This window comes from Canis lupus, chromosome 18, assembly GCF_011100685.1.
Source record: "Canis lupus familiaris isolate Mischka breed German Shepherd chromosome 18, alternate assembly UU_Cfam_GSD_1.0, whole genome shotgun sequence".
NCBI classification, from domain to species: domain Eukaryota; kingdom Metazoa; phylum Chordata; class Mammalia; order Carnivora; family Canidae; genus Canis; species Canis lupus.
Window position 1 is genome coordinate 14,040,837 of NC_049239.1, and position 13,532 is coordinate 14,054,368.

The 13,532-nt window shown below is 42.2% G+C and overlaps 1 protein-coding gene and 1 long non-coding RNA gene across 3 annotated transcripts; one reads left to right on the forward strand and one right to left on the reverse strand.

Annotated features, from left to right (window-relative positions):
* Nucleotides 1-3,941: 3,941 nt before the first annotated feature.
* Nucleotides 3,942-5,872, reverse strand: LOC111090894. 2 transcript variants are annotated; one of them, XR_005372910.1, is made up of 2 exons: nt 4,880-5,872; nt 3,942-4,237 (listed from the first exon to the last, which is right to left on the reverse strand). It is a non-coding gene; the product is annotated as an uncharacterized LOC111090894 (long non-coding RNA). The 2 variants fall into 2 exon arrangements; XR_005372909.1 differs by having other exon boundaries at nt 4,515-5,871.
* Nucleotides 5,873-5,954: 82 nt separating this feature from the next.
* CCDC71L (coiled-coil domain containing 71 like) lies at nt 5,955-6,867 on the forward strand. Its single transcript, XM_038562717.1, has one exon. It carries the CDS (start codon nt 5,955-5,957, stop codon nt 6,705-6,707), a length of 753 nt encoding a protein of 250 aa, XP_038418645.1. The 3' UTR covers nt 6,708-6,867.
* The last annotated feature ends 6,665 nt before the right edge of the window (nt 6,868-13,532 follow it).

A 13,532-nucleotide genomic window follows, 5' to 3' on the forward strand; every position in this document is an offset into this window, starting at 1 on the left:
GCTGGGTTGGAGCACGCTGGCTCCCCACCAGACCTTTAATGATAGATCTCTGACTAGAAGGGATAGAAATGTCTTGTTACTGCTCCCCATGTTGTCTCCACTGACACTATGGAGAAGCATTGCCTCTTTACTGCCCAGCAGGGATGAGAGTTGTGATCCCCTATTTAACCTTCTCTGACACTAGCCCAGCAGGGTTAGTGGGTGCCTTTTTACAGCTTGGTGAGTATCAAAGCCATAGCTGGTTTTTTGTTTTGTTTTTGTTTTTTGTTGTTTTATTGTTGTTGTTTTGTTTTTTGTTTTTTGGTGGTTTGCTGTAGTAGATTATTTTATAAAAGTTTTTTTGTCTTGCTAGGCTGTTCCTTTCCTGAACCTATAGTTAGAACAAAATTTTGTTGGGGCTTTTTATATCTACATCTGTTGACATTTCTGGGTCATTGGCTTCTCCAGCAGTCAGTCTGAGATATGTGTGGAAAAGAGAAATGAAAAAAAAAAAAAAAAAAACCTAGACAACTCATTGCTGTGTTGTTCTTTGGGCTCTGGGGTCCCTTGCCTGTCTGCTTTCTCCTCTTCATTTTTCAGTCTTCTTGTGTTCATGTTATGGCCAGAGTGTAAAGTTTTAAGTAGCAGGGGGAACATGGAAAGCAAATGTATCTCATCCTCCTGGAGGTGGAAATCCTAGCCTCTCAGTTTATATGGCCTTTATGTATTTCACATTGGCAATATTAATTAGAGCATATCAGAGCTTTGAAATAACTTGTAGAAAAATCTAAATTACTTTAGATGTGTTCTAATAAAAAGGCCAAAAATTTTCTTCATGAAAATTTAATTATTTAATCTCACTCAAACTAAAAACTAATGCTATCTCTTTGGACTAAATACAAGAATGTTAGAAATGACTCTGGACTAACAGAAATCTGGGTTCTGGTTCACAGTCTTCCACCATCCAGTCATGTGAACTTGGGTAGATTTCTTGGCATCTCAATATTGTCATCTGGATTAAGAGTGTTGGGTTCATTAGATGATCTCTAAATTTCTTTCTGGCAATAGTATTTGACTTTTCTCTCAACAATTTATTACTTTAAAAAAATCTCTAGGCTCCCACTATAATACAGGGTTTGAAATATGTTGGTTAAATCAAGTAAAATCCTTATGATTTGATAAGAAAAATAAGAATAGCTATTATTTATTGGATGGTTAGTGTGATCCAGGCACTATAATAAATAGTTTATGAATGTTATTTCATCCAGTCTTTGATCAATTAAAAAAAGAGATTATATCCATTTTATAGAGGGGAAAATTAAGGCTCAGAAAGGTTAAAAAATGTGTCTCAGGATATTTTTTTCCTGAGGATTTAAAAAAATAAAGATATATTTGATTCCAAAATTGATGTTCACAACCACTTATATATGCTTTTAAAAAATAGCTTTTAAAGTATTGATATATAGTTTTTATACAATGTTATATTAGTTGACAACATAATGATTTTAGACAACATAGTGATTTTATTCTATGCTCACCACAAGTATAGCTACCATCTGTCACAATATAAGACTATTTCAATACCAGTGATTATATTCCCTGTGCTGTACCTTTCATCCTTGTGGTTTATTCATTCTGTAATTGGAAGCCTGTACCTCCCACTCCCTTCACTCATTTTGCCCACCCTGCACCCCCTTCCTTCTGGCAACTAGCAGTTTGTATTTATGGGTCTATGTTGTTACAAGTGGCAACATCTTATTATTTTTTATGGTTGAGTAATATTCCATTATATATACATACCCTTTCTTTATCCATTCATCTACAATGGACACTTGGGTTGCTTCTATATCTTGGCTATTGTAAATAATGCTGAAATAAACAGAGGGGTGCATATGTATTTTTTAAGTAGTCTTTTTGTTTGGTTAAATATTCAGTAGTAGAATTACTGAATTGTATATTTTTATTTCTAATTTTTTAAGGAACCTACACACTGTTTTCCACAGTGGTTGCACCAGCTTGCAATCCCACCAGCGGTGCATGGTTCTTTTTTCTCCATATCCTCGCCAGACTTATTTCTTGTCTTTCTGATACTAGCCATCCTGACAGGTGTGAGGTGATATCTTACTGTGGTTTTGATTCACATTTCCCTGGTAATTAGTGATATTCAGCATGTTTTCATGAGTGTATTGGCCATCGTATGTCTTGTTTGGGAAAATATCTGTTCAGGTCTTCTGCCCATTTTTTTTCATTGGATTGTGTTTTTTGCTGTTTGTTTGTGTAAGTTCTTTATATATTTTGGATATTAACCCTAAGGGTTTATCATTTACAAATATCTTATTTGGTGGGTTGTCTTTTGTATTGTTGATGGTTTCCTTTGCTGTGCAAAAGCTTTTTATTTGGATATAGTCCCAATAGTTTAACTTTGCTGTTATTTCCCTTGCCTGAGGAGAAGACACGTTTGGAAAATGTTGCTAAGGTTGATGTCAAAGAAATTAGTGCCTGTGTGTGTGTGTTTTTTTTTTCTAGGAATTTTATGGTTTCATGTCTCACATTTAGGTCTTTAATTTTAAATTCATTCTGAGTTTATTTTTGTGTATGGTGTGAGAAAGTGGATCCAGTTCTCCCAACACAATATATTGAAGAGGCTGTCTTTTCCTTATCTCAATATATTCTTGTCTCCTCTGTCATTCATAGATTAGTTGACTATATTCACTTACATACACTTTTTTTTATGTTCTGGCCACTTTTCAAGAAGCACATTATTTAATAGATGGGGGACCTTAAAGCAGAGGTCTAGGTAGCTAGAGATGTATTTTATTTTAGTTTTCTCCAATCACTTTATTCTGCTCGGATTTATTTTTAAACTACATCATTTATATATTTAAGAAGTATACAGATACAGCTACCTTTTTTTTCCTGTTCATTCTCATTATCCATCACTTAGTTATCTGATATAGGAAGCATCATTCCCCATGAGAAGTAAAGGAGTAAACTTAGGACTTTAGACAGCCATTCCTTAAGAAGAAAAATTTGAGAACTTTCCATAAACTTTATAGTGTCTCAGGACAGTCCTAGGAACTAGAAGAAACATATGATCTTTATGAGTAAATTTTAGTTGCTAATAGTGAACGGATAAAGATTTCAGTTAATCAAAAGGTAGAGGTCAAGAAGAAATGTAAGAAAAAAAAGAAGTAGAGAAAAGAGAAGAATAGAGAGAGGAGACAATGTCAGATTTAAAAGTATATGAAAATGTAAGCAATTTGACCTGATACTAATCCCTAAAAATATTTCATAAAAAGTAGTTTTATCTGAGGTAAATTAAATGAACATGTATTATATAAAAGAACTGCTGAACGCTTTGCAAGTTGTTGAGATCTCATGTTTTCTTAGAATCAAAATTGCATTAAAGAAAGATTTAGGCTCCTAATTGAAATCAAATCTGTAAGTCTGTGTAGATGCCCATTATGTATTTATGTGGCAAAAGACCCCCTGAAGTACCTATAATATGATAAACATGGAAGGAAAGGAATAAGAAACAATATGAGAAGCCAGGAGTACATAAATCCTTATTTTACCCTCTTCTTTTATTATGAAGTCCCCTTATCAGTCTGCTGGCTCACTCTGTGAGATTATCTGTCAGTATGCAGGGGCATTCCAGTGGAAGTTATTCAAATTTCACATTAATATGTGTTCTCAGAATTATCAAGAAAATTAGTCATGATGTAAAAAGTAGTAATATCATTTCTTTATAAGGACTTAGGAAGCTGGTAATTGGCTCCTTAATATTGGTCTGACGTTAGGTGTGTTTTTCCAGGAAAGGAAAATGATCTTCTCTTCAGAAAGCTGCCATGATTTTTGGGTAGGCAGAGAACTGGTCTCTTGATAGGAAGTTCTGTATTTGCCATAAACCCATTGTGTGGGGAAGGCGTTCTGGTGGTGTAGGGAAACAACTTTCAGAATAGTTTTGGTTTAGTTTTTATTAAAACCTCGTTCAAACAAAATATCTGTTCATTCCAATACAACACCGATCAAAACTGCTCCATTTTGGGGAGAGTTGAAGTAGAAATAGGGGTACAGCTCTGTCCATTGGTCACGTCTCATGCGTTATGCATTTTCTGCTGAACCTCCGAGTCTAGGCAGCACAGAAGCCTCCAGTGAAATATAAAGACCTCTGGGTTAGGAATCCAATAAACAGGAGTCCCGGTGGTGCTATCAACAAGCCCTATTAGTGAGCCTCCGTGGGTCCAGATTTCCTCATCTGTGAAATAAGGAGACTGAACTTGGTGTCTTTCAGCTCAAATATTGGAGGGGGACTATTAGGAACTATATGCAAATCAGAAAACTTCTGTGCTTTATAAGTCTTTGACGGGAAAGTAAGATGCTCACTGAGGGGTAAAATCTGCATGCTTACGTCAAAGTTCTACGTACTGAGATCCACCTTAACAATGTAAGGGAGTTAGGAGAAAGTTGCATCATAAATGCAAAATATAAAATTGTGCTGTTCTAAGCCATTTCACCATATCCTTCTTTCTCACCCCATTGCAAGTAATCCGCAGGATTTCACTGATGGACTTGGCAAACACGGAGTGCCCACTGGAGTGCCAGTCAGGAGAGAGAGAGAGAGAAGGACCAGGGAATGGACCACTCCCCTATAAACATTCTCATTATCCATCACTTGGTTATCTGATGTAGGAAGCATCATTCCCCACGAGAAGTAAAGGAGCAAAACTTAGGACGTTAGACAGCCAGCCATTCCTTAAGGAGAAAAATCCGAGAACTTCCCATAAACTTTATAGTGTCTCAGGACAGTCCTAGGAACTAGAAGAAACTAGCCCTACTTTCCCAGCCCTTCTCCCCTCAAACGCAGAAGGGAATGTGTCCTTAACAACGGACTTATTACCAAGAGAACTTTATCGATTGTGACGCTGCAGCTTTTCTAGATGAGAGAGAGGGTGCTGCAGAGGCACCTGCTACAACTTCAGTGAAAAGGTGGAGCGCAGTCATTTAGACTGAACGACTCATTCATAAAACCAGGGCTGTTTCCATCAAGGAGAACGGCTGTGCCGTGATTGGTCTCTGATCAACTGGAGCAACGAGGGGGTAGTGTTACAGGTATAGCGGCCCTTGCTTCCCCCGGAGGCAGAGCGTCTTCTTAAATAGGAAGATGGTTCCATGGCCTAGGAGGAGACCATCCCGCCAACGCTGCCCTCAGGACCCGAAGGAATCTGGATTATTGTTGGTTGCCTGAGACGGATCAGGGCCAAAGGAAGGAAGAGTTGAAGATGCCAGGGGAGGTGTTGGACGGTCTGGAAGGGAAGTGGGCAAGGCCCATCCCCTGTAGGTTGGACCCCCCCCACCCCCCACCCCCAGTTCCCTGCTGGGAGAGGAGGGACCGCCTGTGTCGTGCAGACTGGTGGGTCACACAGGCACCCGCTCACTCCGAGAGGGGCTGTCCCCAAGGTGGGGCGGAAGGCCGCCGTCCCCGCACGCCCACCCAACTGTGGACTGGCGTTCAAGGGCCTCCACCAGCACCCAGCCCAGCACCATCTTCCAGGGCCTGGCCTCTCGGCCCCGCCCCCTCCGCTAGTCCCCGCCCCCTCCCAGAGAGCACCCAATGGGCGGAGCCGGGGCCGCGGTGGGCGGGGCCCGAGGCGGGCGCATTTAAAGAAAGGCAGAGGGCGAAGGGAGGCTAGAGAGGAGAAGAAAGGAACCGGGGGGCCCGGCGCCGTCCAATGACAAAGCCCAGGGGTGGGCGCCGGCCGCCATCTTGTGCCGGGCGGCAGGATATTCGCCCGCGTCTTCCGCCCTCGGAGGGGGAGGGGCGGCGGCCGAGGCGAGAAAAGTAGCGAGAGCGGCGCCGGCCCGGAGGCGCCAGCAGCGGCGGCCGCCGCGGAGCCGGACGCGGGCGGGAGGGCGGGAGGGCGGAGGGCGGAGGGCGGGCGGGGGCGAGCGCGGGCGGCCCCGAGCGGCCTCCGATGCGGCGCAGCGTCAAGAGGCGGCGGCGCCGGCCCCCGGCCGCCCCGGCCCCGGCCGCCCGGGGCGGCGGCCTTCGGGCCGGAGGAGGGGCCGGGCCCGAGGCGCGGGAGGAGAAGGTGGTGTACTCGCGGTCGCAACTGTCGCTGGCCGACAGCACCGAGACGCTGGGCGACGCCTTCAAGCTGCTGGTGCCCCGCAGCACGGAGTTCATGAGCTCGGACGCGGAGCTCTGGAGCTTCCTCTGCAGCCTCAAGCACCAGTTCTCGCCGCACATCCTGCGCAGCAAGGACGTCTACGGCTACGCCTCCTGCCGGGCCCTGGTGCCCGACCCGCCGCCGCCCCCCGCCGCCCGCCGCCACTCGCGCGGCCCGGCCGCCAGGAGGAGGCGCCGCGGAGCCCGGCCGGCCGCCGCCCGCCGGAGGAAGCCGCCGCCGCCGCCGCCGTCCCCGCCGTCCCCGCCGCCGCCCCCGCCGCTGTCCCCGCCGCCGTCCCCGCCGCTGTCCCCGCCGCCGCCCGCCGCCGCCGCCCCCGCCGCCCCCGCCGCCCCCGGGCCCTGCTTCGGCGGCCGCAGCCTGGAGGAGATCTGGAGGGCGGCCACCCCGACGCTGACCACCTTCCCCACCATCCGCGTCGGCGGCGACGTGTGGGGCGAGCGCAGCCTGGCGGCGGCGCGGCGCCGAGCGCGCCAGGTGCTGCGAGTGAACCTGGAACCCGTGGTGAGGCTCCGCCGCTTCCCGGTGCCCCGGGCGTGAGCCGCGGCCCGGCCCGGCCCGAGCGGCCGCCCAGTGACAGTCGAGTGTTTACAGACCCGGCCCGGACCGCGTCCCCTAGTGCACTTTACGGGCGGGGGAGCCCCGGAGGCGCCCTTCCCGGCCCGGCAGGTGCGCGCCCCCCGCCGCCCCCCGCCGCCCCCGGCCGCCCCCGGGCCGCCCCCCGGGCCGCGGGCGGAGGACCCAGCAGGACCCGCCGCGGAGCCCCGGCCCCCCAGCCCCGCGTGGAGACGCCTCCAGGACGCTCGGGGCACATCCGTTTTTTTCCTCCCCTTTCGGACTCTCTACCTCACTGGTCTGGAAGTCCTCCGAAGTCATTCTTTTTTTTTTTTTTTTTTTTCCCCAAAGGAATTTGGTTTCGCGCTTGTGTAATAAAGCTAGAATTTACTTGGCTGTCCATCCATCGGCCTTCCCGCCCCCCCCCACCTCTTCCCACCCCAACCTTTTTTTTTTTTTTTTTCTTTTTTCCTCTTTTTTTCTTGTCGGGACTGCCAACCCCTCTTTCTGGAGGAAAGATCGACTATGTTTTCAGAGGTGTTGCACCAGTCTGTGCTCAGGGTATTCTGAATCCCACTCGTTTCCGCGTTTCAACTGGATTCCAAAGCTTTGACCAAGGATATTTTTCTAGGGAATTCAAGCTACGACTGTCAGTAGTGTAAGGATTTGTATGGCTTCGAATTTCGTGGGCTCAGTGACTACAAACAAAGAGATGCAAAGTATGACTGTTAAAACATTTTTTTTTGATGTGTTTCTAAAAGATTTTTTATATTGAGACTTAATGTTTATATTTACTGAGCTCCTAAAGGAAAGTGGTAGAAACTCGTGAAGTTTTGTTTAGGAAAAGTTGACCTGTTAAATCCTTTTTAATCGAATAAAATTTAAAGTGCACTGAAACCACATGGCTTGTGATTGAAAACAAACAAACAAAAAAGAATGAATGAATGATTCTAAAGAACTGGTGTTGGTTAAAGAGATGGATGGAATCCGACTGCAAATGATTTGGCCTCCTTGTACTCGTCTCACATACCGACCTGGGACCATTTCAAGGATAATTTATTTTAAAATGGAATTCGCATAGGAAAAATGAGTAGGTGTAAACGCTGCGATTAAAATGCTACACAGAATACCCATTGGAATTCTCAAGTATTCATGATCCATCCAGAGGGGTGAGGCATTTCTTGGTATCAAATAACTGGTCGAAGTTGACTTTGGGCAAAATAAGATTTAACTTCCTTGCTTTTGTTGTTGGATAACAAGAAATGTCCAGATTACTATCCATCACTCTTAAAAACATCATAATTCGTTGACCGTTGTACGCCATGAATTTTCCTTTATTACTTTTTTTTTTCTTTTCCATTCGTAATTATGTTTGCAGTTATTGGTCTTTTGTTTGACAGCCGAAAACCACAGGAATCGAACAGGCGAGCCACACAGAATACTGACCCTTCTTTTACACTTTTGTAATAGTGTTTATACCATATGGCCCAGTGTGGAATTCTGGATAATCCAAGTGCCTTTGGTCATTGGTGGCAGCAAGACTGATGGTTTTTAGCCAGTGGTGCCACAGCCAGATTTTACTGCAATATCTAAAGGGTCAAGTAGTGACTTTGCACCACTGTTATTGCAAATTTAAGTATTCTGCTATGGAACCATCCATACCAGTCTGGAACATGACCTATGAAATCTTCAATGTCAAGGTTTCTTTCTGCTTGGCAGCTTCTTAGGGGAATAATGAGAGTTGCGATTTTGACTCTTGTGTTTTTAGAATTCAAATGGCATAGCTTTCTGAAATGAATTTTTCAAGTTTAATAGTTAACAGTAGCAGTTTTGTGACTTTAATTTCAGTGTTCTTGTTTTGTAAAAAAAAAAAAAAGATCTATATATATATATACATATATATATATGACTTTATGCCAGTTTCCCAGTAAGCCTCATATTCTTTTATTCACTACTCAATGATAATGTGTTGTTACAAATACTGTCACATGAGTAAATAAAAGTGAATAATTACTTAGAAGATGGAGAGTGTTAAATTATATTTGTGTGATAGGAAGCTTATATGTATTCTTTTGGTTATTAGCTTCCATTGCCAACTGTACTTAAATGCATAGGGTTTTCCTCCCCTCTTCCCAAATTGTTAACTTTTTTAGCTGATTAGCACCCGAGAAAAAGAATATGTATTTGTACCACTTCACTATTGTATATAATTTTATAATAAGTAAAAAAAATAAACCCAATGGCCATATTAGAATGTAATTTCAACATATAGCCTATCTAGAGAGGTTCCCAGATGATTTTGAAATTAGGTGTAGCTGGGAGGATAACTTTGCTCAGCACAAAATTGAAACGTAACCATTGACACCATGCATTTATTTTAACTGAGAATCTTATTTTTTTTCCTCTTATGCCTTCCTCATTACTTTAGTGCGCTTTAACTTGCATAAATACTTTGGATTATCTGGGCTATCTGGTTTCGGTTTGGATCTGATTGCCCATCCTAAATTCAATATGTTATTTATCTGGCCTGTTAAAAAATCATGCCATTTCTAGTTTGTGAAATAAGATGTAAAAAAATCTTTATTTTTGCCAAGTTGTCTTTAGCAAAACCTTGCTAAAGTTAGTTGTTTTACGACTTATAAAATGTGAAGAAACAACTAATATAGTTGATTAGTATATTAATAGGAGAATGGAAGTATTTTATGGATACGCTTGGGGAGAATGTGAAAAGGAACTTGGCACGGTGGCCTTTATGGTGAGGCATTCAGTTACTGTCTTCTAAAGTGAGTCCGTAGCTTAGCTTGTATATAGTTTTTTTTTTTTTTTGAAAGAAATCCCATAATCTTTATTCATTCTCTTACCTTTATATCTCATATGGCACAAGTAAAGGGGGAAAGTAGGAGGAAGAAGTTTATCACCTTGCTATGCTTTTATTTAGTCTTGAGTGCCTAAATGTGGTGACCGGCACCTCAGATAACCTTTTCAATTCCTAATGTCCTTATTATCCTCCTCCTTGTCAACCAGCAGCTTCTTTTTCTTTACCGAATCCAGTAACGTTACGATGGTTGAGGGCAAGCTTCATTGTTGTTAGTGCAAAGTGTCACTGTTGTGGTGTGTATTTATTTTGTCCAAGTTTGAGTACCTGATTGGACAGGTGTAAGTTAAACTGGTGGCCGACACATACTGATTTGCTGTGTGCAAACAATAGTACTATTTTTCTGGAAACTGTTCCGTAAAAACACATGGAAAATATTTGAATATGAAAAAAAACCCGAGCAATTTTGAACTCCGAAGTTTTTCGTTATTTAAAGGATTGCCACAGCACTCTTTAAATTGGTGTTTTTTAATGCACATATATACATAATATTTACTTTGTTGGTGTGTTTAAAATAATTTTGGTAGACTGTTATGTCTTAAGTGCATTAGAAGGCAATTGTTTGTAATGGAACTGAATTGTTTTCTTGGACAGTTTGATGTGCGCATATGATTAAGATTTGCAATCTGGTTGTACTTTTTAATTTATTAACTGTAAATAAATTTTAGAGAATATACAGTGTCTGGTCTTTCAGTGGTGTTGAAAGTTTTTGAGATGGGATTTTATGTTTGCACGTGAATTGGGAAGTATTTTTATGATGAGATGAAGTTTTGACTTCTTTTTGTGGACTTCGAAATCCTGGAGGTCCTGAGATACATGTTTTATGCTATCTTGGGAGTCAGTGTTACACATCAGCTTTGTCTTGACGATCTAGTGAATCTCCAGAACAGTGCTGTATGCCCAAGCCATTATCCAGTGTGCCATCAATAGAGACTTTAAAAAACGCATCAAAATTCAATTTTGAATCCTGCCCCCCCCCCGCCAACCATGTGGTGGTGATAAAAGTCTATCACTCACGTTTTTTCATGTTATGGAAGAAAGTAAGTGTACTCAACATGAGTAGCAGCAGTAAAGGCTGTTCTACTGAATAGAGTAGAGCCAGGAATTTTCATTGCAGTCTAGTAGGTAGAAGTGGGAGTGCTGACAAGAGCAGGATTCGTGGTACTATGTGGCCTGAATTTGTTCTTATGTAAGAGTTCCTACCAGTAACTGGAGGCAGTGGCGTAATGGCTGTGGATCTCATTGCCTGGGATGGGATTAAAGCTTTTACCACTTGCAAACATTAGAACTTTGGGTAAATTACAAAAATGTACTGTGCTTTAGGTTTCTCATGTATCCAATGTAGGCAGTAAAAGAAACTATTGGGTTATTGAAAGGATTAAAAAGAATAGTAACAGGAGAACTCCTAGGAAATGCTTAATAAATGCTATTAATTGAAGGGATGTGTGCTGAGTATATATATACACTCAAAGGAATACTCAAAAGGAGTGGCCCTTTGGGAGTTGAGTATCCTAAAAGTAGAGTGTGGTCTGGGACAGCCAAAGCCAAATTATCAGAAGGTAATTTGTGGGTGAATTAAATTGAAGATAGAGACAGCAGGAGGTTGGATTAAGTTTATTTACTAGGTAAGTAAACTTCACTGTTGGAGGTTTTCCAGCCTTTCTTAAAAATGTCAGGCCCTTTTATCATAGCTCTGAAAGATACTCAAAATATGCTGTTATGTATATTAAACTGAGAACTTATAAAAGTGGTAGATTAAAGTTACTGATCAAGAACTTGCCAAATTTCAGCATTAAATTTTCACTTGGAGTAAGCTCAGTGAGGCTTGCTTAAAAACCATGTTAATTTACATGTGCAGAACTAAAGTAGAACCAATTTGTGTAAGCTTTGTACTTCCTGTGTTAAAGGAAATGAATGAGTGCAATAGTTAGGTTTGAAACAGCATTAAGTTATTACCAAAAGTAAAGAAAAAATATTCTCACATTTGGAGCATTGACACACTCATCTTTAGATTTTGGGTCTAATGCCTGTAATTTAGCTCTGATTCCTCCCAGCACAAAGAAAAACAATGTATTCTAAGTTGGTGAGGAAGCCAAAGTTGCAGTTTCTGAGATGAACACAAGAAGAATTTCCCTAGATGGATGTTATCCAGTGGTAAGAAGCTCAAAACTGAGCCCGATTGCAGATTGCGCAAGAGCAATGACTTTTCAGTGTCAGCACTCACTTGTCTTGGTAAATGTCACCCTGAACTGTAATTCATAACATGATGAACATATGCAGACCCCCGGCTGGAAGGCAGTGCTCCTAACACCACCAAACAGTATGGCTGCCCAACCAGTTCTCATAAATTTTCTACTGGACTCCAAACTGGACTTCTCTTGCCTTTGAAAGTATTCTAAGAAATGTTAACTTTGAGATTTTTTTCCCAAGTACTGAAATTAGCTATGTAAACTGTATATATATATATATTTCTCTTTCCTGTGAGTTTTTCAAGTATATATTCTTTATTTTTTTAAAATTTATTTATTCATGAGAGACAGAGAGAGGCAGAGACCCAGGCAGAGGGAGAAGCAGGCTCCATGCAGGGAGCCCAATGCGGGACTCGATCCCAGGTCTCCAGGATCATGCCCTGGGCCGAAGGCAGGCGCTAAACCCCTGAGCCACCCAAGGATCCCCCTATTCCTTAACTTTAAATGCTAATAGAGAGAGTGAAGATAAAAGGGTGTGATTTAGGGATGTACACTCCAAGGTTAATAAAATTATTAAAGCATAGTATACATATAAAAGCTACATATATTAAATGTATTATAAGCATGGCTTGAAGAAATTGCATAGATTCAGTATGCTTGTAGAACCAGCACTCATTAAAAAACCAGAGCATTACCAGTACCCCAGGGGACCCCTATACCTCTTTCTGTCAATGTTTCCCCTTGACGATAACAATTATTCTGACTTCTTACAGCATAGATAACTTTTACCTGTTTTTGGACTTTATAGAAATGGAATTATGTGTCCTATGCCTAAGCTTCTTTCACTCAAATTATGTTTGTGGTATTCATGTAATTGTGTGTAGTTATAAACCTTTTATTCTCGGTGGTGTGTAGAATTCCATTGTGTGAATAGAGTCTAGAGTGTTTCTGCAACTCTTGATGAGCACTCCGGTAGATTCGTTTGGGGCAATTATGAATAAAGCTTCGGTGGACATTATAGAACACATGTTTTGGTGAATATTTTTTTTCAAATCTCAATAATCTAGGAGTGAATTTGCTGGGTCACATGTTATACAAATGATCAGCTTTGGTGAGATACTGCCAAACAGTTTTCCACAGTGGTTGTACCGATTTACATGAACTTCCATAGTGGTGCCTGAGAGTTCTGGGTTCTTCATAGCCTTGCCAACACTTGCTATCTCTTATCCTTTTCATTTTAGCTATTCCACAAAGTCAACAGATTTTTTTAAAATATTAAAACATTTCAGTTCAAGAGACGTGTACAAATGATAAAACACACACATACGCAAACCACCTTAAATTGCACATAAGGACTTGCAATAAGAAAAACAAAAGGCTCTGTTTCACCCACAAATACCTCTTTCCTAGAGGTAACACTTTAAAAAAAATTTATTCATGAGAGACACAGAGAGAGAGGCAGAGACATAGGCAGACGGAGAAGTATGCTCCCTACAGGGAGCCTAATGCAGAACTCGATCCCAGGACTCTGGGATCACGCCCTGAGCCAAAGGCAGATGCCCAACCGCTGAGCCACCCAGGTGTCCCAAACTCTGGCTTTTTTTTTAACAGGCTATTTTTTTTAAGGACAGTTTTAGTTTTAAAGATAAATTGCACAGAAAGTACAGTCTCCCCACCCCCATGGGTTTCTACAGTAACTAATACCTTGCATTAATGTGGGTACATTTATTGTGATGGATGAGCCAT